The sequence below is a fragment of the Electrophorus electricus genome, chromosome 13 (assembly GCF_013358815.1).
Source record: "Electrophorus electricus isolate fEleEle1 chromosome 13, fEleEle1.pri, whole genome shotgun sequence".
NCBI lineage: Eukaryota > Metazoa > Chordata > Actinopteri > Gymnotiformes > Gymnotidae > Electrophorus > Electrophorus electricus.
Genome location: NC_049547.1, coordinates 14213947 through 14241780, shown reverse-complemented (window position 1 = coordinate 14241780; position 27834 = coordinate 14213947). Strand labels below are relative to the sequence as shown.

At 40.8% G+C, this 27834-nt stretch overlaps 1 protein-coding gene across 1 annotated transcript in view; it reads right to left on the bottom strand.

Annotated features, from left to right (window-relative positions):
- Window positions 1-27834, bottom strand: part of alk (ALK receptor tyrosine kinase) — a 236810-nt gene that overhangs the window by 6554 nt on the left and 202422 nt on the right. The window contains exons 7-25 of the mRNA XM_027020557.2: window positions 24650-24784; window positions 24223-24323; window positions 22381-22544; window positions 21062-21156; window positions 15261-15395; window positions 11251-11416; window positions 10589-10736; window positions 10333-10443; window positions 10062-10203; window positions 6813-6983; window positions 6569-6667; window positions 6282-6437; window positions 5763-5873; window positions 4608-4794; window positions 4212-4302; window positions 4002-4066; window positions 3116-3245; window positions 2856-2953; window positions 1130-1222 (exon numbers count right to left, since the gene is read on the bottom strand). Of these exons, the coding sequence (XP_026876358.2) occupies window positions 1130-1222; window positions 2856-2953; window positions 3116-3245; window positions 4002-4066; window positions 4212-4302; window positions 4608-4794; window positions 5763-5873; window positions 6282-6437; window positions 6569-6667; window positions 6813-6983; window positions 10062-10203; window positions 10333-10443; window positions 10589-10736; window positions 11251-11416; window positions 15261-15395; window positions 21062-21156; window positions 22381-22544; window positions 24223-24323; window positions 24650-24784 (2398 nt within the window). The remainder of the gene's footprint in view (window positions 1-1129; window positions 1223-2855; window positions 2954-3115; window positions 3246-4001; window positions 4067-4211; window positions 4303-4607; window positions 4795-5762; window positions 5874-6281; window positions 6438-6568; window positions 6668-6812; window positions 6984-10061; window positions 10204-10332; window positions 10444-10588; window positions 10737-11250; window positions 11417-15260; window positions 15396-21061; window positions 21157-22380; window positions 22545-24222; window positions 24324-24649; window positions 24785-27834) is intronic.

Sequence of the window (27834 nt, the reverse complement as noted above, 5' to 3'; positions counted from 1 at the left end):
TTATTCTTATTAATCTTATTAATCTTATTATTATTCTACAAGAGCTGTTTTTAGGGTGGGTGGGTATAAAATATGCCTATGTGGGTAAGTGAAAGAGAAATTATATATATATATATATATATATATATATATATATATATATATATATATATATATATATACATATTAATCTGAATACCTCTATAGAAAAAGTATTAGTCTTAAGTCACTACACTTATACGTCTATCACAAAAAAACTGTATTTCGTCTGTGTTGTTAGTTTATTAACTGTTGTTGACCAGAGGAGAATGGGTTCACCTTTTGATTCTTGGTTCCTCTCAAGGTTTCTTCTTATAGTGCTCAGGTAGTTATCCCCAGTAACTGTCCACTTGGCTTGTTTATTTGCAGCCTAGACCTACATTCTCTGTAAAGCTGTTTAGTAATAAACACCTGTAAAAAAGGTGCTATACAAGTAAACCTGGATTTGAATTTGTAAGGAATGTGTTGCTCCTTAAAATGAACCCAATTAACTAATGACCAAGCTTTAAGTGAAATTTTGGAATGTTCTGTTTGCACATTAAGCACATCAATTGGATGAGAGAGAACACCTCATTTTCCTACAACTGTCATTCTCGTTTAAAGTCAGTGGCAAACTTTTGTTTACTGACTCTCAGAATACAAAGGACTTGGGTACTTTTTTTTCCAAGTTATTGCTATAAGATAAATATGCTCATAATGTTGCGGCTGTGAAATATTCATCTTATTATGCATTGCATGGGTCAGTTCAGCACTGGATAGCTCCAGATTCTGTGCATTTGTAACAGTGAATTTGATGGGAACAAACGAGTTTTTAGGCAGCAGTGCATTAATTGCAATGCAACGACTTGATGGAGAGTTTATCTTCCAGTATACCAAATAGCATTTCTGGTAAAATATGTTGAGATACATTGAGTAAATTTAGTTAACTTATGGGATCATGTTGTTAAATGAGCTGCATTTACATAACAATATAGCTGCTTACCTTACATTTTAAAGGCTAAAAAACTCAGCACTGAATATTGTTTACATAGCTATGATGATGTGTGTGTTATACATACATCCATGTATTAAGCACTGTTTATTCCAACAGGCATTGTTTTAATATCCATACCTGTAGATGTCTCTGGCCATGCCAAAGTCTCCAATTTTTGCTACTCTTCCAGACCCTTTACATGTGAGCAGACAGTTCCTGGCTGCAATATCCCTGTGAAGGGAAGACAACATTAGCATCAGGCAGGTGGAACAGAGGGCTGTACTCAGTGCTAAATGTCCAATAGTGCCAAACTGGGCAATTCAATCAGTGAAACATCAGTCTGAATGCTTTTTTGTAGGAGCCAAGTAGGAGCATGCCTGAATCTACTTGTTAAATTGTCAGTTTTTCAAACAGCTAATTTAGTTGTATCCTGCTCCTACATGTTTAGAATAAAAAACCTCTAACTATTTTGGCTCTTCGCAGGTAAAATTCTGCTCTTTCTCCCTTTCTCTTTCTCTCTGTATTTTTAAGGTAGTCAAAATTGCATTGTTATAAACTTTCTAGATAAAACCTTGTAGTTACTGTGTTTAGATTATTCTCAGTCATGCTGAGCTAATCACATCAGCATTCAAAACAAGCCAGCTTAATGATGAAGGGATAGCAGCCACAGGAAGTGTTCTGAGGTGGAACGAACAAAGCACAGGCATCAAAATATTTCATACATTAAGGTAAACCAATGCAGCAGTGGCCAATACCCCCAAGTCCCACTCTGCTAAACGAGGACATGATGCATTCCTGTTCAGAGCATTATTACACTAAAATAATGGTGTTACAGAAACATTGACACTTGTCCATAGCTTACACATATATCTCAAAATCTGTGAAGTACTATGAAAGAAAATAAATTCGTGGTTCAGTGTTAGAAAATTATAGTCCAGGCAAAATAATCAAGGAACCAGTCCATGTCGTTGACAACTCCTGTGATCAATGGCCTTTTTAAGTCAGAATAACTTAACACTGCTTATAGCTTAGGTCTGTATGAAGTCATTGTAGAATAAAATCTCTTCTCCACTGTAGGGCAAAACTGTTCTGAATACATTCCAATCACTTTTCCAATGTTTATCTAGCTGTGCTCAGACCCACAGAACTGTTGGGTGGTATGGCTTAATGATGTAGGGATTGGCTGATTTGTTCTACATCAACAGAGGTCATCTTCTTGTTGCCTTCTCTCTTGTCAACAACATTCGACATCTGAATATGTCCTCTGCTGTTCTGCACACTAAAAGAAACACTAACAACAGTCCAAACAACTGCAAATTATCCATCTCCCCAGATACATGCCGCAGCTAGAGTGGTTTAGCCCCCATAAAGACTTCCTGGTCCTGATTTCCAGCACAACACTTATGGTCTCAGGGTCTAGAAAGGCACAGACTAGCTGACAGCCTTAGTAACAGTTTGTCTCTACGATGGAGAGTACAGACTGTTTAGCCATGTTAGCATAAAATAGCCACAGGCAACATCGCGTTCTCTTTAGGCTTGGCAGCAAAAGTGAAAAAAGTTGCAGACAGAGGGTAGAGCTGGTGAACAAGGAGTGCGGCTAACACCTGAGGTACTGCTCAGCTGGCCTGCCCATTAGCTAGATTGATGAGTCGATGGCCCATGTAGCGTAAATGAGCTCTGGATGGACTCGTTTGTCACAGTGGAAGTCAGGGCATATAGAAGGAACAGGTAGAGGGGAATGTGCATGCAGGGCGAACACCTCAGCAGAGAGAAGCAAATATGCTGAGCTCGGAGAACAGCAGAATGGCCATCTGCCGGACACAAGCCGACAGCATGCATGCGGGAGGGCTGGTGTGTGTTATACCTGTGGATGAACTGATTCTCCTCTAGGTACTGACAGCCACGGGCTATGTCTCTGGCTATGTTGAGAAGGTCCACCATGGTCAGACTGGAGGGATGCTCCTGAAAGATTACGTTGCGACATGAAAAGCAACAAAAAGAGATGTAGAAGATATCCAGCGGCCTAGCATAAAAATATATGCTTTAAAAAAAGAGACTGATCAAGTATGGAGGTGCATGTGTGTGTATGTGTGTGCGTGCATGTGTGCATGTAAGTTTTCTCACCAGTCGGGGCCTGGTCTCCCTTAGGAAGGTCTTCAGGTCTCCCCCTGCCATCAGCTCCAGAAGGATGAAGCGAGGGAGAGCCTGTAAACTCACGCCTATGCAACGCACAATGTTCTGATGGCTGAATTTACTGTCAGAGATAGATAGAAAGCAAAACACATGAGAGAGAACTTAGTGCGTGTGTGTGTTTGTGTGTGTGTGTGTGCATATATGTGTATCTGATCACTGATCTCTAGCGAATCAGGGTCAAGCAAAGCCTGTGTACAAGATGCAAGCTAAATCCAACCACACACATACAGCCTACACAGTTTTATGTACTAAAGGCCCAAATAGTTGATACTGAACAAGAGACACACAATAGTCAGCACTCGGAACAAATTTACTTTGACATCTACAGGACATATCGTCAATAAAGTAATATTTACTCTAGATGTCTTTAACAATTGAAGCAGCAGCCCAGAGATACAAATTGAACCCCAGCTCATTAAAAATAACTATGTAATTGTACTTACAATACACATGAAGGGCATTTGAAAAGTGATATAGAACTACTGGGCATTTTGACAGTTCTAAAAATTCATAAACAGCTGAAATCTGAATGTTGTAAATCTGAATGTCACAAATCTGAATTTTGTAAGTATGGGTGATGAATGAACATGTTCACATTAGCACTTTTTCACCCTGTAGTCAGCCTTAATTTAATTAGATGTTTGGATGATATTCATAACCATTTCAATGTACATTACCCATCAAATGACATTATAACTATGCTATAAACATGCTCTTTGATTCCAACAACAGGTCAGTATAGTGCAGTGGGAGCCACCCCAATCCCAGCATCCCCTGGTTTGCTGAGAGGGTGTGCGTCTGTGCACATGCTGATTACCTGATTATAAGTGCCTCCATCAAGAAGTCAAGCTCATCCTGCTCAGAGCACACCTCGGGAAGAGTCTAATTAGAGATGTAAACATGTGTAAGAAATCACCATGAAACACTACATTGATCCCATTTTCCACCTAACTGGATGCTTTGTTGTATAAAGCTATCCTGAAAAGTCCAACAAGGGAAAGCTGTTTTGCTTATGGCTTAATCTTACCTTGACTGCTACCTGCATGGGACTCGGTTCCCCTGGTATTCCCACAGCCAGGCCCTCATAGACCTCTCCAAAGGCACCATGTCCCAAACCTCTACACACCAAAACACGCACACACACACACACACACACACACACACACACACACACACACACACACACACACACACACACACACACACACACAAACACACACGCACACACGCATACACGCACACACACACACATGCACAGACACACACACACACACACACACACACACACACAATAAGCATCAACATGTTACAAATCTGATTTCTATCCTATATACCTTATTCAGTGCTTCTGTCCATTTAGTTGCACTGAGACCGTAGCATGCAGAGACAGGACTAGCAAAGAGAATGGGCAGCTCATGCTGACCTGGTCAGGGAGATGTTGCGTCGGGGGACCTCCTTCAGGTCAGTGACAGATGCTGTCTTGCCAGCAAAGCAGTAGTTTGGGTTGTAGTCAGTCATGATGGTGGAGGCTCTTAACTTGCTCAGCTTGCAGTCTGGACTCTGTAGCTCCAACTGGATGGACTGCAATTCGGTGTGTTTGCGTCTGTACACTGGTAGTCACCAAACACACAAGTCTTAGCATTCCACAAACACACATAACTACAGGCTACAACCATGCAGCCAAAAATCTTCAAAGCGGCAATTATGATACATTCTGGAGCTGGGATGCGTGTGGCTATAAACAGATGTTAAATCTAGCAGGCTTAATTAAATACAGCCAAGTAGAGAAAATGCATTGAGAAAAATATGATTCTTGTAAACATATTGACACAAATGTATAAACAAGTGAGACAAATGCAGACACGTGCGCACACGCTCACCTCCACACACACTCATACACAGGAAGCTCGATGGCCGTGACCCCAGCTCTAAACACATTAGTGTTGACTGTGAAACTGATTTATTCATAGATGGGTAATTGAAGAGGCTTGTCAGGGGACAGTAAACTGCTCATCCATCATCAGTTTGTTTCATTCAACAGAGGCAGGGCTGGTACTCTTCCCAGTTCGGCCAGCCCTGTAGGGAGTGATGTGTGGTATGATGGCTCAGTGTGTGTGTTAGTGTGTGATAAGACCAGGCAAAAACGTACACAAGACACTGATGCATCTGGCATGTATTAACACATAAACACACACACATACACAGACTCTCTCTCTTTCTAACAGGCACACTAATACACCTTTGTGGTATGAGAGATGGCTGTTAGTGCAACTACGATTGCAAGCAAACTATCCAAAAGTATATATATATATATATATATATATATATATATATATATATATATATATATATATATATATATATATATATATATATATATATATATATAGTTTGCTATGCTTCGTGGTGATATTGCATTTTTTTTTGTGTGTGTGTGTGTGTGTATGAGCTTAGGGGGGGGGGGTTGATAGACAGTGGAACTTTTCTGCTCTGCAGAACACACACTGCTGTGTGGCAGCTGATTCCGGTTCTTGTGCCCCCTGGTTATTACAAGGTGTAATGATCGATTGACACTCACTGATCATAACTCCAGACACGGCCAACAGCAGGGCGGCGATGAGAGCCGAAGTTCCCACGGACAGTGCCAAAGCCAAGTGAGAGAGGGACGGCTGATGGGGTGGGGGTATCTCTGGAAAACCACACATGTTGGCAAAAAAAGGGATTCAAATGTGGCCATTGAAGATGAAATCCATATCTGATCCTGGCCTTTGTATTCATGAATTGTTAACTGAAGAGCTATGAACTGAGATGCTTATATCACAGGTCTGATCACTGTAGGTGCTACACCTTCCCTGTACCAAGGAGACAGGTGTCAAAAAGCAGATACATTAACTCTTTATTTGGATTGGAGGACCAGAGATGAATAACTCTAGTTTCTACCCACAAGTAGGTCTTGAAAGAAATCCCTTACCAACTCACCTAATAATGTCACAAATTTGATTGTTGTAGAGAACATACATATAAAGTATAAAGTACACTAGAAATACAAGAGAATATCATAATGGGGTGTAATCTGACCACCTGCTCAAGCATTTACCTGTGGAGTTGATGCAAGACACTCCATCCGTGGCCAGGATGAGGTCTTCATCACAGTAACACATGGTTCCCTCCAGAGTGTCATGACACTCCCCTGACTCACAGTGGCTGCAGTTCTGCACAGGACTGATGATCACTTCCCCATCACCCTCCATGCCTGAGATGCACAGAACACTCAGCATGACAGTAGAATCCAAAAGGAGCTTGTGCCCATGGGGGTTCGGAGTCCTACCAACGGAGTGACTCATGAGACTCTATGTTTGGAGCCACGTTGAATGTGTGCATTACCTTTGAGCGCTTCCACGAAAAGCTCTCCCTCTGGGCTGATGAAGGAGGAGCCGTCCTTTCCGTCCTCCGTAGGGTCATTGTCAAGGGAAGTGCTGCCACCTAGCACCATGGACAAAAAAATGATATAACATAGTGTAAAAAGCGCAAAGGTTCAAGGGCATGGAACTAGATGCTGGGCACTTCAAAGCAGTATGAAACAAGGTGGTTTGATATTATGCATATGCCATCATGAATGAGATCTGACCTCTGTAGCCTCCTCCTCCTCCTCCCGACATACAGGCCCCTCCACCTCCCCCGAAACCTCCGTGGGTCATCCAGCCCATGGCATGGCATGGCTCTCCTCCCTGGCCTCCCAACACAAGGGGCCTCCCACCCTGAGCCACAGGGACACTGTCATTCCAACCTCCACCACCGCCTGAAGCACAAAATAGAGGAACAAGGGTCAGGTGTGTAGATGCCTGCAGCTTATTCATCTGCTGCTTTGGCATGGACGACGGGCAGTTTCTCCATCGCCCAAAAAGTAGTCGCTAGCTGGATCTCATTCGTGTCCATGAGCACTCTAGAGACCTGCTCTTCACGTTCCCTCCTGGAATAGGTGTCATGAAGCAAACAGTGAGATGGCTCGCACATTACTATGAAATGCAGGAGGTGCCTGCAACAAGAACACAAGGTGATGGTTCTGGATGTGGCAGACAGTCTAGCCTCTTGCCTTCCCCCTGCCTCCAAAAACAGGTCACCACTGTTACTTATCAGGAAAACACACTGCGTCCACAAAGCAAGCATGCCCTATTTCTCCAGCTCCTACACAGCTCTATAAGAGCACACAGAGGGCTGTTAAAACAAGACCAGTATATCCACATTACTAAAAAGGAGAGATTGGGGTGGGGGGTGGGGTGGGGAGGGGGGGTTGGTGGAGAAAGAGGAGAGGGAGAAATAGCAGGTGAGAGAGTTAAGGCTCAGCAATAACAGAACACTTCAATCAATTTATTTTGCCATACCAAACAGCCTGGCTACTGGAATAGTGAATTATAGATATGAAGATAAGTGAAAAGTAATTATAATGGATCTTTATTGCATGTCCCTGGCTAGGAGGAGATGCAAATTGATGCAGTCTGAACTCACTATAGTAAAAATAAACATGAATATTTATGAAAATGCATTTATGAAAATGGAAATGACAGCTCCAAAAAAATTTAAAAAACAAGAATCACTCCAGTGTATTCTGGACTTATCGATGATATAGGGGCAAATACATTGCACCATGTATAATTACTGACTCTGACCTGAGCACAGTTTAAGACCATTATAATGTGCAAATCCACAGCAAAAACAATATAGTCTAAGAAATGTTATGAAACTGAAGCAGGTGCATATAGACGTATGTGCTGGCACAGAACATAAGGCTGGCAGACATAAGTGCACGGGATGGTGCAGAGGAGGAATTGCCAATAGGGGCCTTGCGCTGGCTTCTTGCACCTGATCTCCAGTAGCAGTAAATAGAACACGATGGGGGAGCTGCCCTTTAAAAAAGGAGGCTCTCATAGAACTCATACTGCGTATCTAGCAGGAAAGGATCATGGGGAACAATAACATGAATGCACATATTTACATGCACAAACATAGAAACAAAACTTTAACTGATGTCATTACTCAAAGTGACTTAGAATTATGACTGAATACAACTTGAGTAACAAGGGCCCTGCACAGGGGTCCAACAGCACCAACTTGACAGTGGTGGGGCTTGAACTGGACACTGTCTGGTTATTAGGAGAGTACCTGAACCACTGACCTACACACATAGCAAGTATATTGCCACATGCTAACTAACTAACAAATGTACCTCACTATTTACACATGAGTAGCCTCTGAGAAGCAGAGTCTCTGAGAAGCACAGGGTTCATGTCTCAGGCATCAGATGCAATCCCAGATATTCTGCTGTGCACTCTCCCCCCTAGTTCTGAGCCCGAAATCCCATTAGTATTCAGGGAGCCCTGTGATAGAGGAGATACACAAACTGTAAGCCTTGTTCCATCCAATCGTTCAAGATCACGGTCTCCATAGCTGAACTTTAACTTACTGCCCCTGCAGTACCTTTTATCTTCTTTTTTCTTTCTACTTTTCTGCTTTTTCTTGTTATGATGTTCATCACGTAGAACCATAAAGCTGTTGGACATTTGGATATTTGCTATGTAGAACACAAAGCAAATAACAGTGGTTCAAGTCTGACTTTTATACTCGCATTACACAAATGTTACATCAGACAGACTCACATTTACTATATATAGCTGTGAAGAAAGTTTTCAGTAAAGGGTCAATGAACTCCTGAAGTGTCAGACCTCACACTGAGGTGTCAGACCTCACACTGAGGTGTCAGACCTTATAGGCATTTGGAGTGATGCATCTATTCTTGAAAAAGTTGAAGGCACCTATCATAACTGGCCTGGGCTTGAAATACTCTTGAAAGAAATGGACAAGCAGGGCCAAAAAGAAAGTGGCTGCAATGTCAGTGTTAGCATCATCAATGAAAAAACTGCCCATCCTGCCTTTTCAGAGGTGGAAAGAGCTACAGGACCTGATAGACTTCAAACTGATGCTGAGTTAGCGACATTTCTGCTTGACAGGTAGCTAATTGCCCCTGCTTGATTTATTTTTTATTTGATTTTCTAAAAAAAATTACATTGTAGCCACAAAACTAAGATAGCTACAATAACCCTCCATGGTACATTTACATTTCTCATTTTACTGTTGCAGTCAAGCTGTTAGTTTGTTTCAGATGATAGATAAGGCTACTGGTTAGCATTGTTTTATTTGGATATAGAAATATCTGAAGTGCCCAGGCTGCCATATCGGTTTATGTTTCTCCTGATATTTCTAAATATTTTAATATGTGGTTTACTGTTTACTTAGCACTATTCACTATTCTGTTTCTATTATCAAACACCTATCCATGTGTATAAGATTTATTTCTGCTTGTTTGTTGTTGAAATATTGACATTTCGCAGTGTGCACAGCAGCCTTCTCTACGGGGAGGGGGTTTGGAGATGGGGCCGGAGCACAGCGGAGAGGAAGAGGAAGGGAACTGGTAGCTGTACTTGCTCAGAATTTTCAGCTAAATCCACTCTTTCCTCAATCTTACCAAATACAGCTCTAAAGCCAAAAGCATCAACAAAAAACAGCAAACAAAAAATCAGCACAGATCCAATCTTAATTTCAACATTAAGATACTGCTTACAGATTAGCTACTTCTTATGATGCATCTGTTTTGTTTGTTTCCTTCTGGATGCATGTGCCCAATGTCATGTACCCTGTGTTTACTATGTGTCTGAGTACAGCAGCATGACCTGTTCAGATACAGGCCATGTTAAAAAGATAATGTAAACAAACAACAAACCCCAAAAAAGGATAAAAAGTAAATGAACAAAGAAAATAAAATAAAAACTGCATTTGTAGCCTAAGCATAACCTAAAAAATATTTAAGGTAGCGTCGATTCACCTGCTGCTGATGATATACCATTGTGGCCAGGGATGGAGGGGTTCTGGTCCAGCACCTCCAGCTGGCTCTTGGAGCTGCCGCTGTAGCCCCGACCTCCTCCACCTGCTGCGATGAGCAAGGGGACGTAGGCTCCCTTCTCCACCTAAAACACAGCCACTCTGCTGAGGCTGACATGTCCGCCTCAAAATAATCTCCTGAACAGAAATCTCCATCTGTTCATTCATTCATCCCCCATCATCATCTCTATGTCAGTAACATCACACAGGCCTACCTTGAAGATGTAGGTAGCACCGCCTCCTCCACCCCCTCCTCCTTTCAACATGCTCTTGCTATCCGGAGGCCCTCTTGCACTGAGGCAGATATGACGCAACGGCTCCACGGTCTGCGGGACACCAGAACAAAGTTCCAAGCATCCGCACAAATAAGCGTCCCAGTGTTTAACCTGTCCTGCTTTTACTGGTAACCTCACATCAGTGGCCAAGCTGTGAGGATTCATTCAGGCATATAAAAAGGGATTCTGGGCTCACTTTAGGGCAGGCGTCCTGTCCTTGCTGTCCCACCAGGATGTGCAGCACGTCATCTCTGCGCAACTTGAAGTCCCCGGTGATGTAGACACCATGTGACCTGAGTGTGGTCAGAACACTGCGTCCGCCAGCTGCGCCGTAGGCCGCGACCCTGCACCAGAAATGTGTCTCACTGCCTTTACGCTCACACCACTGAAGACAGGAAGACTGGAGCCCGTGATGCAAGCCATGTGAAGAGTCGTGCTAGTATCATAAGCCTTATCGAGCCATCCTGTGAGACTAGTTCTGCTAATTCTGCCCTTCTTAAGAGGACCTCATTAAGAGTCTGCTCCGGTCAGCCACCACCTCCCCAATTTACTTCACTGCTTTGGAAATGTGTTTTCTCATTTCTCAATTTCTCAGTTTGCGTAGACACCCCATTAGCTGAACAGAAACGACAACTAAATGACTACTACTTACTGAAGTGATGGGAGGGCAGCTTTGCATGTGATTGCTAGTTAGGGCCCTGATTTGTGTGTGTGTGTGTGTGTGTGAATGTGAGTGAGTGAGTGTGAGAGCGAGAGAGAGAGAGAGACAGACAGAGAGAGAGAGAGAGAGAGAGAGAGAGAGAGAGAGAGAGAGAGAGAGAGAAAGAGAGAGAGTGGATCATTTTCTGTGTTACTTACCTATATAGCCCTGTTTCAGGAACCCTCCACATTTGGATGCCTTTAAGGGCTCCCCTTGTCCCCACCGTCACATTTACATTCGTGTTACGGTAGGCGCTGAAGCACTGAGAGGGAGTTGGCCCATCTGGCCCTGTTGCCCCACAAGTATGGAAAAACCACTTCATGGCTACAAGGACACACACACAAACCCATGATTTCTGTATTTTTTCCAGAAAATCCTTTCACAAATCTTATTGTGTTTAATACCTTTATTCAGATAATAATAGTTTTGAAACGCTCAGCTATACCCAGAAGAATTGAGGTATTTTTGTCCTAAACTCAACAATGCAGCATGGCTCATTCACATCAAAGGGAGTGTGTATACAATGGGTGCTGAGCTGACAGGGAGGGTTTGGAATGAGGGAATGGGGCTGCCAAGTGACACTGCCAACTCGCTTGGAGAACCCCTAGAATCAAGCTGTATGATCTGGATCCTGAAATTAATATCATAAACAAATAAAAACACCACATACAAGATACTAATACCCCCCCCCCCCATGAGGTTCACCCATGTGCACTTTAGATTTTTTTTTTTTCTGAATCAAGAGGGTGACATGAATGGGGACAAACATTACTCCTCATTAGTGGTGTAATAAGGCTGAGAGAATTTCTCCCATTTGCTATTAGACAGCAGATTACTCCTGTCAGATGGGCACAGTGGGGGAGCACTGGACAACAGCCCGCACATGGACTCATCCTCAGAGAGGGTCAGCCAAGAGCAGCTGTATTTGGACCCAGGCTCAAGAAATGTCAGATAAGTGCAGCTGTATTTAGACTCGAGTTCATGGAGTGTCAGCCAAGAGCAGCTGTATTTCAACTCTGGCTCAGGGAGTGTCAGCCCAGAGCAGATGTATTTCGACTCTGGCTCAGGGAGTGTCACCCAAGAGCATCTTTATTTGGACCTGGGCTCAGGGAGTGTCACCCAAGAACAGCTGTATTTGCTATTTCCTACAGGGGGATGAAGAGACGGAATGATTGCTACTGTGGTAAACACAGAGGAGATGCACTGCGGTTACCATCAAAGAGTACAATGCACAGGTGCAAAAATATGCAACAGCATATTTTTGGGCTCAGATGGGGAGCTCTTTGAGCAATTTTCTCTGAGGTGTCTATGTACAGAGGATTACCAGATTTTCATCCTTTCATCATGAAGGTTCTGGAAACAACCCTATGCACTAAACAATACTCTCTTTAGAGTTCAGGGACCACTATTGTCAATAATACAACTTTATGATCCAACTCTATAATTCATTACTGTTTCATTACTCAGTGCATCTGTGTCATATACTTTTAGCATCAACACATGTTACAAAGCACCATCATATAATATAAAAAGAAACGAAACATTATAATTCAGCATCTTTAAAAGCCAGATCCGATTGGTCAAATGTTTTTAGGCTTCTCTTCTTACTAATATTTCTCTGCAGAAAGGAAAGACAAGGTAGCCTCTCCCTTTATTTTCTTTTCACATATAACCTCATACCTTCTGCATCACACACGGACACAGATTTCTGAATTTGCCAATGTTGCCAATGACTGACATTTTATTTCTTACTATGTTACTTTGACTCTTTCTTTCTCTCATGCTCCCATTTTTCACAGTCTATACCATAAACAAATAGCATATATGCCAACATCAGTGAATCCGTCTACCTTCTTAATTTCATTTATTTTATTTTGAAATATAAGTTGAAATAGAAGTTAATGCAAAGAGATACACAAATCACACATAAACAACACACATATAGACAACACACACACACACACACACACACACACACACACACACTCCACACTAGACATTTAAAAGCACACATTTTTCATTTATAATCTCATAATATCTATTCCGGAGAATGTGATATTGAGTTATGGAGAAAGCTCAGTAGTGGAGCAGGGCTCACCATGCCACATATCTTTCACATATTTGCGGTATGGATGCATATACACCTGAATGATGGACATGATGCTATTTGTCCATTTTATGTACTGTGGAACAAAAGCCCTGCCTTCATCGTTCTGACACATGCCACCAAGCTTCTAAACTACCATTTTGTTCAGCTCTCGAGTAAACACACAGGCTCTATGGCCTTTACAGTCACATGACAAACCGTCCAGAAGATAGTGAAATAGTTCTGAATTGAAGAGACTTCCACTGAAGAGAGGATCCAAATAACTAAACAAGTAACTCAGCCTTTTGGTATAATAAAACCCACTGAAAATCTCAGTGCCTCTTTTACACACTGGTAAAAATAGCTAGTTTTAGAACTGGGCTGCATGGAGCATAGCAAATCGTAAGGTTAATCACGTGCTTCTTTACTTTCCATCAGAGAAAGTAACTGTGCAGACAAAGGCCGAAAAAGCTCATCTAGATGAGAGCAGACCTTCCCTGAGCCCTGCTCAGAAGGGTGAGTCAGAGCCAGACAGCCTCCTCTTTTTGGTTGGGTTTCATGACTCAGAGTAAAATATTCTAGCAAAAAAGGAAGTCGGCAGAGAAGGAGAGAAAGAGAGAAAGGTTGAGGGTGAGGGAGGGAATAGATGGGGTTATAGACTGCTGCAAAATTACAGAAGGGAAAGTATGTGAAGTAAAAGTAGGCATGACAGAGGTTTTTTCTGACTGATCTGTCAGACTGATCTGTGCCTGTATATTGACATTTACATTTATGGCATTTAGCAGATGCTCTTATCCAGAGCGACTTACAAAAGTGCATTGTCATTTACTCATAAATGTGTCTTAGCATGCACGTGTGTTGCATGTGAAGATTCTAGACAACTACATAATACTGTACAGTGTTCTCTTAGCTCTTACAGTAACTGCTTGGGTCTAGTGGTGCATACAGAATGTCAAGAATGTAGGTGTTACTTCAACCCTGAGCATTTTGTATTCAAAGGCAAATACAAAATATGCTCATCAAATTTCTTCTACTTCATAAAATGTGTTCTCTTGTTGCTTCACCTTGGGTGAAATATTCTGGCCTAATTCTGCCAAATGCAAAACACACAAGCAGCAGACCTTCTCATCACTTCCCTCTAAGCCATGAAGATTAGCTGATAAAGATTGGGTCAGAGGCAGAGTCCTCCACTTTGAACAACATCTTGGTTTTCCTCCAGTAACCTAAACCTTATTCATATCATTCTTGCCTACTCAACCTTTTATCGAACAACCCCCATAAACCAAACCCTGCCAAGCCAGTGAGCGGAAATGTAATTCCATTTGGTAAACCTGTCTGCAAGCTGCCTTATGATACTGTGCTTTCATTTTATTATGACTTATTATGACTCAAGTAGAAAAACCAGCTGAGCATGGGCCAAGATGACTTCCAATTGCAGAGATACACTAATATCGAGCATGATCATTGTGTCAAAAGGCCCAGAGCATTTTTAGCTGGGCAAGCTGCCAGAAGTGCATGCCAACAATGGGGCCTGTATCTGAATGAATGGGATTCAGAGTCTTAACGAAAAGGTAGATAAGCCACTCATTTACATTTATTAAGTGAGCCATGTCCCTAATATCACAAGGATGCTAGCCAAGTGTACTGATTAATGTAGCTACTCAAGTGAGATAAGGTGTCAACGGAATTATGTCTGACATGTTAACTCAATAATATTAGTAATAATAATAATTTATTTTTTTTCTATAGCACAGGTGACCACAGAAATTTGATTGCTTGCTTGTTTTCAGTCTTTTGCCTGTTTATATTGTTTGGTTTATATCGCCTCCCATTTTGGTTTTATTAAGTTATTTTTCCAGTATTGACCCATCTATCTCTAACTACGATTTTGACAAGACATTAAACCTGTACTTGATTCCTACACTTTGTCTGGAAGTTCTTCGTGACACTAGTGATGATTTACTTGTTCAGTGATATTATACCTGAGCTATCAAAACATCAACAATCAGCTCTACCTTTCATATATAAAGTAATGACAGTAAAGAAAAACATTACCCACTGAGGAAAGTGGCTGAAACTCACCCTCCACAGGGGTGGGCTGGATAGTCAAGGTTCCAGAGTCTCTATCTACTGGTGTAGGGGTCTTCTTCTGATTGGTGGGTCGGATTTGCCCTTGTGTTGCACCTGTGGGAACAACTGGAGGGAACTCCCCATTGGCTAAAAAGAAAGAGGGAACATATTACATAGTCATTTGCACATCATTTCAAGTTTGTACAGCATAAGAAGTGGCATACCAACACTGAAACAAGAAGCATCACATTTGTGCTGAGCACTGTTAATGCACTTAAAAAGGCCTAAAATTAGGATCCTCAATAAATTAGTGCATGATCTTCACGTGGAACATTCCATTTTAGAGGGTAGGTGAAGGTTTAGGCTGGACCTCATGCACTATGTTTACATTTCTTTCTACATTTCCATTTTATTTGAATTAATTTCTGACATTTGAAACTTTGCTTTAAAGGATCTGCTGCTAACATCTTGGTGTGAGATACCACAGGGCACCAGAATTCAGAGGGTTATACAGAGTCTGTGCCTCAATATATCCGAGCTTTTTTGGTGAGGAGGGCCTCGGACCAATATTAGGATGTTGGTTTTAATATTATTATAATAATTTTGGCTGAACCCAAATATATATATATATATATATGTGTGTGTGTGTGTGTGTGTGTGTGTGTGTGTGTGTGTGTGTGTGTGTGTGTGTGTGTGATCAGCAGGGAAGAAGAACCATTTTAGATGTCTAAATACACAGATTGTTTAATGACAATGACTGGCAATGGACGACATCTAAAGCTCCACATAGAAATTAACTAAAAGAAGACACAACCAACCACATAAGATATACTCACACAAATCCATTGTGTAAAACATACACTTAAATCATTAAACATTCAATTTAAACTACACGGAGGCTCACAGTGTCATAGCAGTCCTAGCTATGTCTTCCCTGCTTTCACTGTGTATGTCTGCACTGTGGAGGTTCACAACAATATATATGACATATATAGTATTTTTTCTTTTTTGCTAATTACACAGTAGTTACATCATGACAGGAGATGTTTCAATACACAAAGATACCAGAGCACACATAACAATGATTAGTCTGTGCTGGTTCTCAGAAATCAAAACCCTTTTGATAGTCTTATACTGGAGGAAATGATATAATTATTTAGCCAAGGGAAAGAAATCGGTGTTGAAGACTGCTTTCATTTCACGTTCGCCTAGGTGCTTGTCTATTGACATAGTCTTTTTAAAATACATTTTTAAAAAATTGACATGCCTTTTAGTCACAGAAGTATTCTTGGTTTCAACCTCGCAAAGCAACATACACAGATACATTAGCCTAATACCACTAATGTTTCGGATTGTCTGAGTTACATGCTTGGTGAGGTACAAAAGACAATTTCAGCTTGCTTTCAGTGGACTTTTAGAATGCTTTCAAGGGATTTATATTTTTATTATTTGATCTCCTAACTACCTAGTTGTTATTTATCATTGACACCAGTGGTTGGCATGTGCACCAATTCTTGTGGGAAATTGTGTAAAAAGTCTAGGAAATACAATGTTTAATCACAGATTTACAGAAACTCAGCAGTCACCCTTAAGTTTAGCCCAGTGCAGAAGAAAAAGGTTCTTTTCTGTTCACAATTCATAAGGACAATGTTGACTGTTTAATTCTTCTGAAACTGCAGGCACATTATGTATTATAATGGTCCATAGAGACGTGTGCATAAACACATACTGCATAATTAAACCTACTTTCTTATGTCGTTAATAGGACTTCTATTATTCCATACCCTGCTGCCTTTGTGCTTTTGCTGCACCATGTAGGCCAGCAAAATGAGCTGCAATTAAGAATGAAGTGGCCATGCTGACATGCCATACTAATGAGATGTGTAGAGGATATGTAAGATGTAGTTTCATTTGCTCCTTTGATTAGTGCTTTTTTTTTTTTTAAATAAATCTGTAGTGTGACACAAAACCCCAAAGTAGAAAATCATCTCAGTGTGTGGAAAATGTCACTACTTATGACATTTAATACATCTAAATCCAATTAATTAATAGCAAATTCCCACAACTGCTAGATATATTCTAGTCAGTCTACAGAATCTAGAATCTAGTTAGCAGGTTTGCTAAATATATGTAACCAGAGACATAACCAGAGACATTGTCTTCTCTTGCTAATTGCATGTGGCTATAACTTTAGATAGAAGATTTACTGGTTATACAATGTTTCCATTGTCCCTTTCCTTGTTAAGTACCCTGATTTCATAAAAACTGTGAGTTTATTTTAATTCTATAGATGAAAGAACACACCAGAATGAGACAATGAGAAATGTTGACCTGCTCAGTGAAATAAATATCAAATAAATTAGTTTTGAACACTGAAAACAGGTGCCCATCTGCCATGCCATGTGTCTACATAAAGAAATGAGTGGTATTAACTTAAAAAAAAAGCTGCAGAGCTGGCCTCTGTATAAACAAATATCTGTATCACTAATGCTACTGATGACAGCAGGACACATACAGTGAATCTGACTACTGGCTATGTAAAATGTGTTTGGTGTCTGTCGTCTTGGCAGATGCAGAGTACAGGGTCGGGAGGATTACTTTTAAAAACACACTCCGTTACACATTACCAATTACCCAATAAAATGTGTCTGTAGTCTAATCCAAAGGATTACTATAATAACATAATCTTTTTAACCTATTAGCTGCCAAAGAGCCAGTATGGCCAAAAGCAAACTCCCTGAAGATGAGTTGTTTAAACATTGTCCAGATCAGCAACATGCCCCTTCCCCAGCAGGTCAGCATTGATGAGAAGACCCTTTTCTGCAGAATGACTAATTCCTACTCTTCTGTCAGATTGGTTGGCTCCACTGGGGTAAACATCCCAGACAGGGATACAGTGTTTAGGCATCAGTGAGAATAAAGTTCATTATAGCGAATCTGTGGAGCTTTGTTGGAATATATTGATTTAAAACATTGTTCTGTTAAAGGAAATGGACTCATCTGTTTTTAAACTTTGCCAGAGATAATACTCCTGTTGGTAGGTCTTGGTTGAGAAGTGGGCGGGGAAAACGAACCCAGTCTACACAATCCATGAAACTATTAGCACTCACATAGCATCATCTGCATTAATGAAAACCAAGAAATGCATGAATCTGTACAAGTAAGAGCTCACAAATACACAAGTAAGAGCTCACAAATGCACGTTTGTGGACCTCTGGCATTCAGAAACTCATTAGTAACAAAAAAACCTTAAAACATTAAGAGTTCAGACAGATAATGCAGAAGAATGACCTTGTCCACATGGTGCATGTATCTGACTATACTAAAAGCATTCACATGTCCATAAATATCAGCCCCTTCAGCCAAAAAATACCTTTGGTAATCTTGGTACCTGGGAAAGACATCATAGACACATTCCAGGTGTGCTTTTAGGTGACTGTGGGATGTATCAAGAAATAAAAGGATTTGGATATCTTTCAGATTCTTTTTGCTATGCTTGCTGTCCTTTGCGGCTGGCTGAGTCCTCCATTCACGTTTCTTATTGATATGGCTAACTGCCCAAATAAACCTATGAGAGCAAAACTAATAAAATCAGTATGTACTAAAGTCTGCAGCTATGTGAAGAGCTGAAATACAAAGACAAAAACCCCACAGTGAATCTGAAGCCATCTGCATGAGCTGGAGGACAATGGAGACAAGAAAGAAATGGCTTTGAAACACACACACACACACACACACACACACACACACACACACACACAGTCATCACAAAACATAGTCACATAGTCATCTAACAGTTACAATGCTTTTCTCTTACCTCTAAACAAATTATGGTATGGTTGTAATGCTCATCCTGACATCATGAGGTCTATTTCGCTATAACCCAGGCTTCATGCTGGGCCTGACAGACTTAGTGCTGATTGACTCGTGATTTTTTCATGTGAAGCATGGTGCACACATAGATAAAATAAAAGGGAACCATCTGGGGATGCCTGTGGTGGAGGTCAAATCAGTGCACACTGGCAAATAGCATCAAACACAAACTGAAGGGCAATTATTTCAGAGAGAATGTTAGCCATCAATGTTCCATTCTCTCAGAGATTGGAGAGGGATGATGATTGCCATAGTGCTGTGCTCAGATCCTTCTAAAATCTTATCGGTTCTGATGAAACACTAAATTCATCAGTGGGCAAAGCAGTCCTCAATGTTTTAATGGTTCTGGATTCCAGCTTGATGCCCTGAGCCTTTAAAGTCGATGCTTCATATGACCCCCAAAGCACTGTTATAGATCTGTAGATGTAACAGTCCAGAGGGGAAATATACAAGGTGTATAGAAACCATTGGATGTAATACCAGGTGCACTTGTGTACACCAGTTACACTTGTGTACACTGAGATCTCATTATTAGGTATATTATGTACCTGCCATATCTATGAGAAAGAAGACAGAGAATACAGTTTATGAAATTCATAAATGTAATGTTATATGGTTCCCACATCTTTCAGGTGATAGATAAATCCCTTTGGCACTGCTGCCAATGGATGTAAAGGATGAATTAATATTTAACGAGTGCTGACCTCATGCGGTTTGAAAATCAAATCAGTAGATGAAGTGAAATCAGCCACATATAAAGACATCTGGCGTGGGAAATGGGCCCCCACATGTCTCTGGAACTTTGAAAGCGATTGGGCTCAGCCATGTTTAATCTAGCCCATTTGCATTAATGAGCAGAGCTTCTGTTCTTCTCTGAGCCCCACCGTATGTAGGGTGAGACTCCTCTGGATCCCAGTGAAGAGCCTGTTCTGTGGGCTTGCTATTCTGCAACAGGAAGCCCAAGAGGATACTTTTCTATTTGGAACCCTCTCAAAAACAGTGCAAGCATCTTACTGGATTTGTATTATAAGCATTATTGCTTCGCTAAATTAGGTGTGCACCTGAGGTGTCCACAAGGCTTAAAATTAGTGGGTTTTAACTTTAGCAGTATATATATATCAAAGAAAGCAGTAACACTTTTGTGTTGATCAGTGAAACAGTTCATAAGATGGGTGATTGTTTTCCCTTCACAGCCCTTCACAAATTGAATTTGGCTGCCTAGTGCAGGCAATTCTATGTGCCAAATTGAACCCTTTGCATCAGCCAACAGCATGTGGATATTAGCCATCTATGTCACTGCATAGAATAACTTTTTTTTTTTTTTGTCATTTATGCAGCATTAGTGTAAGTTTAACATGGCTTATATTGTCTATAGTAAAGGTGTGCTAGAAATTTTAGATAAAGGGTTTGCACCTGTTAGGTTATCGTCCGATGCATCTATATATGAACATCTGTGATAGACTTAACATCAACATTACTGGTTAATGATGTGGCTAAATTTGATTGTGGAATATGTACGCCTATAATTATAGGAAATGTTTATGTTCAGTTACTTGCATTAGCGATGATAAACATTTGGTCGTGTCCATGTGGGTTGCTGGGCTATTAAAAAACTCTGACTTTTATGACAAAAAAACAACAACAACCAAAAAAGAAACAAAAAAACCCCTCAGTTTAAAATGCCTCTTGAACAGTAACACATTTCATGTATTTCATGTATTTTATAGGAAACTAGAGCCAAACCAGCAATACATAAATAACACTTAAACAATAAACAATAATCAAAGGAAGTAGATATTTTAATGGTATTTTGAAGCAAACACATTCAAGTATTTAATTCATCTTTTGATTACTTCCTCCTCTTTCAAAAAAGCAAAATAACAAAACACCAAAACATCAGAGGAGACAGAAGGGAGGAGAAGAAAATGGCACATACTCACTGGCAAGGAAACAGTTAATACTCAGAGTAAAGTTATCCACTGCTAAGGCCACATCAGAGCCAGGAGAAATATCTGCAACCAACTGGAGGTAAAACCTACATAGATAAAAAAGATAAATGATGACAGAGAGAGAGAGAGAGAGAGAGAGAGAGAGAGAGAGAGAGAGAGAGAGAGAGAGAGAGACCAACAGACAGACTGAGAATTATTAACCAGATTTATTGAAAACCAATTAAAAGCTAAGCCAATTCCTTAATGGGTCACATTTTATATTAGTCACATTATTGTAATGCATCTACATAATTGAAGACAGCAGCTTAAAAGCAGACCAGCAACAAATACAACAGCTAAATAGTAATTCTAATATTTATTAATATGTCATAGACCAACAAGGTGACATTATTTAGCCTAAAGAGTAAAATTTGGCAACACTTTATAAGAGGGGCACAATAAGATTAACTTGTCCTTTTCCCCTAAATACATTTAGCATAATTGATTATGGACAAATACCTGAATGTACCCTGTTCTCAACTGTTTTTAGTTTGGAAATTATGATTTTCCCTGAGCCCTGTGTCCTGAATACACTCACTTCACTATGTTTTCCAACTAATATGTACTTTGGCTAGAGGCTAGTTAAGGGCCATGACACACTATGAAGCTTGAGAGTAGAATGATCGATAATAACTGAAAATTTAACAGAAAAAAATAGACAAAAAGAGAAAAGGAATAAGGCCAAAGGCACCAGATGAAGGGCAAATATGAATTTTTAATCACTCTCTGGGGACTTATGTTAGCAAACCTCAGGCACTAAAGGCAGGAAGTCCAATGAAACACACACAGCCCTCTGTTTTGCTCTCCTCCACACACTCTTGCAAGTCAAGTGCTGCTGCTAATTAGAGCAAAAGAGCAGCTGAACCTGAAGGTTTCTTCCCAGAGATGTGGTAAGCACAGCAACAGCTCAGGCCTGGCCCCAGTGGGGTTCATTAAGATTTGAGGGGTGAACATTGGCTTTACCACAAAATGAATGGAAATTACATACACACACACACACACACACACACACACACACACACACACACACACACACACACACACACACACACACACAAATCAGCATTTGGAAAGGCTGTTGAGTAGCTCTTCACTGAGGTGAGGCTTGTAGGATTACTGCGATTGCCAGTTTTTCTGTGAGGCATACAAGTCATTATGTTTAACAATATACTATGTTTTTCACATTCTACGTTTTTTTCAAATAAGGGTCAAGAAATACATGGGTTATCGAAACTCAAACAAGCAAGATAAGAGAGTACAGTCATGCTTACGAGTCAACTAGTCCAAATAGTGGGAAGGTGATGTGTCTCCATCCTTTGTCCATCTTGTCATTGGTGGAGTTCCACAGATTTCTTTGGCCCTCAGGCCCTGTGCTGTTTTCCACAATCCATAGCGACAGGACACTGCTCGGACTCCCACACACTTGGAAGTGCACCTGCGGTGGACAACACACACGTTTCTGCACCTATCATGTTGTAATTTCAAAATGCAATTCCATTTGGTAAACGGAGCATCTTTTGGGACTGTTTATTCATTGAATACAAATTTCTTTGTAGTTTTGTACATGATGAGCATTCACTTGTTTTAATGTTAACCTCCTGTTAACCTCTGTGTTTTTATAAATAATTAGCAGAGCCTGCCTCCAGTTCTGGGATGTCAGACCTAATCTCTATCAGTTTCAATACTAGCGTTGACTGTCTTTCCCTTTCGATTCTGTTTCCCTTTAGAAGAAAACAAAGTGCTAGACTTAGTGCTAGTTTGAAGCAAAAAATAACCTATGACTTACAACAATTTATGATGCTGATGTAAGAACCATTAGTTATCTATTACAACCAGTCCTGCAGTATGAGAGGTTACATACTGTGGAGCATGCCAGCTGATGAAAGCTCCTTGACTCTAATGCTCAGACAGGGACTGTTGGCCAAGGGAGAGAGTCAGAAGCACTAACCCAGAGTCTTGGTTCATCTCAGGGCCTGAGACAGGCTGCTGTCAGGGCCTGCTGGGCCCTGGGTTTGCTCTGGGCTTGCTCTGGGCTCCATACATACAACACCATGAGCCCTTCACCTCACATCTCTTGAGCTGTCAATCAGACCCATTAGCGATACCTGACCAACCATATCTCCTCCCCCACCATCTGTGTCTATGCTGATCCCCCGTTCACTCTACCCTCAGATGCCGGCATCTTTCAGCTTTCAACTTTCACCGTGGCATCTCTTACTCTCTGCCACCTTTCCATCTCCAAAGATCCCCTGCTACGTGGTTCAACCATACCTTCTCTATCTGCCTCCTTTTCTATGCCTTTTGTGTTTGAGCAGGTTTGAGGCTGTGACTGTGGGTTCAAGCTCTGTGCATTCTTTGTAAGATACTAAACAAAACACTGACTGTCAAAACTCCAAGAATTGGAGATGGGCATTGCTAATTATTCGTAAAGATAACAGCATTAACTTTTTTTCAGGATCTTGCCAAATGTACTTTTAATTACACTGAAATTATATTCAACTTTGAGTGTAACAATGACCTCATTACACAGGATTAAATGCTGGCAGTATCCTTCATAACAATTATTCATAATCCACATCATATTAAAAATGCCCAGTGTAACCTTGACTCTTGACACAAAATCAAATGTGCAATGTGCAAAATGTGGAGAACACTGTACCATAAAACAAGTGAAATTCTAAGAACTCTCATATAATATGCAAAATTAATTAGCATAAATCATAATTATATGCACAGCATCTCAGCATACTATAAGAGAATCAATTAATCAACTCATTTCAATTAGCACTGACATTTTATCAAGCAGGACTTTGGCACATTAATCACACAAACTCCTCTCATCTTGCAGACCTGCCACTACCCATATCTATGCTAAAAAACAATATCAAAAATCATTACGCAACACCTTTCTAATGACCACAAGCATTGTTGGCTGTGTGCTGTATACTTAAATGACAGTGGAATACATTTGCCAGCAATCTGAATCGAGGTCTGCTGGAAAGTGCTCTAAGCACAATTTCCTCTGAGATGCGTACAAAGCGGGCAGCAGAGCAGCACAGGCAGCTCTACTTGGCATGCCTGTGGAATGCACAATAACAGTGCCGTTCTCTTACCATGCATGGAGCGTTCCGCAGGGGATAGAGGAAGAGAGGGCTCCGTACAGAAACAGACCCCTGCTGACCTTTGGATTGACTCTCTACTGCCAAAACAGCCCCTGCCAGGCAACACGACAGACATACACGAAACACGTCCAAAAGAAATGAACTCTGCACAGGCACTGTAATATGGAAAGATAATGGATTATAACAGATTTGAATTTGGTTTGAGAATTCAAAGTGGTTAGCCATCATAAAGTCAAATGTAGACTGCCATGCAAAAAAACAAACAAACAAACAAATAAGTCAGCTTAAGGGAAATGTGAATGTTCTAAAAACTTATTTTCTAAATTGTAAGATCTAAAATGCCTACTAGCATAGCTTATAAGCTATGTTTCTGAATGAAGCCTGTATTTTTAATGAAGTCAGTTTTGGAGGTCGTTACCTGATGATGGACAGCTGTTTCTGAGCCCTTTGGGCAGGGACAGGTGGACCCTCCTGTAAGGACTTCTGCTTGAAACAGACTGCCATCCACAATCACCCTCTTCAAAGGAACAGTAGCTGCCATTGAGGAACTGACCTGGACGGACAGGTGAGACAGAAGAAGATAAAATGAGAAAAGCAGGTAGAATACAAAGCAGCCCAGGAGACGAGTAGAAACTGAAAGAGACAGAGATTAAGGGTGAGGCAAAAATATGGGCAAATTAATCCCAAGGCACTGGAGGCTGTGAGCTTTGGTGAAACAGACTGACCAGTCTTATGCTTCTTAAGAAGCAAAAGCATGAGAGGGACCTTTTAAACAACAGTTTTTTTTCAAATGACAATTCACTTTGAGGTGATGACAGAGCAAAAACAAGCGCCGGGTTTAGCCAGTGCCCAAGAGACACCCTTCAACAGACCCAGACTTCGCAGAAACATGCCATACCACCCAACCCTGCGAACCGATTGGCCCCAGGCATCAAGAAATCTGATACAGTACTCATGAAATTTGTCAGGACTGTTGGCTTTTAAGCATAAAACTACACTTACATCTCAGCAGACACTATTACCCAGCGTAACTTATATATGAATCAAATTGACAGCATGTACGCTCCCTGGGAATCAAACCTATGACCTGGGTGTTACTAGCACCATGTGCTACCAGGTGAGCTACACCTACTATGAGAGATGAAGGGATCACCAAAACAAAACAAATAATACCACCAATGTCTAACTACTGGCCTGGGCCAGTAGACTGAGCCTCTTGTTGCAGTCCTTACCAACATTACATTTCTGAAAGAGAAAAAAAAAAAGACAGAATCTGGTGTCATGCCATAGGGTATAGTTATCCACTACAAAGCCAGCGTAAAACATAAAGAAGACAGACTGAAGATAGCTGTGTTTTTTTTTTCTTTCTTTTTTTTCTTAGAGGCAGGCTTAGTCTGAGTTTTGGCAAAGTCGAGTTCAGTAGGCTGCTGTCTGTTGCTGCTAATAAAAAACACTAAAAATGGATTCCCAGCCAACCCCTGTGTTTTGCCTGTCAGCCACCACAATCTGCTTTATAATGTTCCCACGGGAGAACCAGTAAAGCTCTACATATAAAGTTGAGATGTGCTCGATGAGACAGTCTGAATCAGACCTGCAGTGTGTTCCAACCTCTGGACTATTGCTAAAATACAAGTGGACATATTCCCAGGGGGCCCCAGGGATTGGTGGGCCACACAGAGGCTGGGTGGTTTGAGGTGAGCGGTGTAAATGAATAATGCCAGGTTGCGTAAAAATAAATACATTTTATTAAAAACATTTTTTAAATACTTTAATTATCTATAATCAATAACACATTGATTTGAGCCCCATCAAATTTTCCAGTTTTTAACTATTTTCTTTTGTTTTGTCCTCTAACGTTGCCAATATGCTTAAATTGAAGTTTATTGCTTCTGCTGTGTAGCGTTGATCTGAGAGGCAGGATTCAAGAGTGCCTAATCACTCGTCGAGGTGAAGTGAGGCAGTACGACACTGATGACCATTAACCGAGAGAGTGTAAACACATCGACCCAACTCAGTGCCATCCTTCAGCCCAGAACAGGATCAGGAGAAGAGCTTCCGAGAGAAATGCGCTGACAGGAGGGGACACTCTCAGTGAGTGGAAATTCATCAGGAAAGATCACTTCATTCATTCCTCTCCTTTGTTCTCTTATTTAAAATTCTCATGACAGTATCTTGGGTGTGCTGTATAGAAAACTCACTGATTCATAAGGTGTTAGCACTATGGATAGGCTATGTAAAATTGCTTGGGGATGTAGTTACTATGTATGACACATTAATAACACATTCTCTCTGAAAGTCTTAATTACAGGACTGAATGACCCTTTTGTGGATTAAATTCAGGTCATTATCCCTGACAAACAGAGTAACCAACTTCCTCCCCCTCTTTTTATAAAAAAGGCAAAGTAATGAACATTTTTTCTGGTAAAGGTCAAGTTTGTAAATGGCTTGGTCAGGTTGAGTCCAAATTCTAAATGAATGTTAAAGGGGAAGCAAACGAAAGATTAATTGAAAACAGTATGTTCTGGCATATTCAATAATAAAATCACTTGACAGAAGCCACTGTAAAGATTTATCAATGTCACAAAAACTAATTTGTTAATTTGCCGTGGTTTATTGACAGTGGCACTGTCACAAATGTACAGCATAATAAAATGTTGGTCACGCACTTCTGAGTCAGATTGAGCTGTCACTGTCGTGTCATATGGTGACATTCATTTAAATTTTGTCTTTTAAATGCAGCAGATCCAGTTTCTCTTTTAACTCCCCTTCTATCACCACCATCATGAATATTACTGCTCCGGAGCAGGTGATTTAATCATGGATGGTAACTGCAATGATGGGTTTTAAATTATCAGTTACCTGATAAGAATATGCTCACACATTATCTGATAACTTATACATGCTCATGTATCACGACTGGTGAAATGTAGATAAGACAAACTAAGAAAGGCTTTTTTTTCATTGGTATGAGTATTCTTGTTATATGTGTTACATTGTGTTATGTTTAATGTAGTGTTGTAAGACCCTATTTACTGAGGAAAATGCTTTTGAAGTTAAACACATTTTGTGTAGCCTAACACATGCAAGGTCTATTAAATGGCATTTAACTCTATTACGCAAAGCTTTTAGAGCACAGTTGTGTTTGTACACCCTGGACCGTTTTCCCTCCCTGTCCTCTGGCTGGATCACCTTTCCCTTGGTGTTCCAGTATCTCATGGATAACAAATTAAGTACTGGGTGTAGCTATGCCTAAATGCAGGAAAAGAGTGTGGAAAAAACAATTCCTGATGACCAGCGAGTGTACAGGACAGAAAGACCCAGAGCTAGAACTAACTTTCCATCTTCTAGAATCTCTGTTATGCTTGGGTTTTCAAAATATTGGCCTCATGAACGATACATACAAATGCAGTGACTGCACTCAGTTGTGTTGCTGGATCTTAATACACACATTTAACAAATCCCATGAGTGACAAGTTTGACAACAGCAGAACGGACGAGGCCCTTCCACAGAAAAGGAGCTCCTGTGCACATGTCCCTGCCAAGAGGGAAAACAGAAGCTGCCTCGGGGTCTATGGATAATATGTCTATGAGAGAGACGGAGAG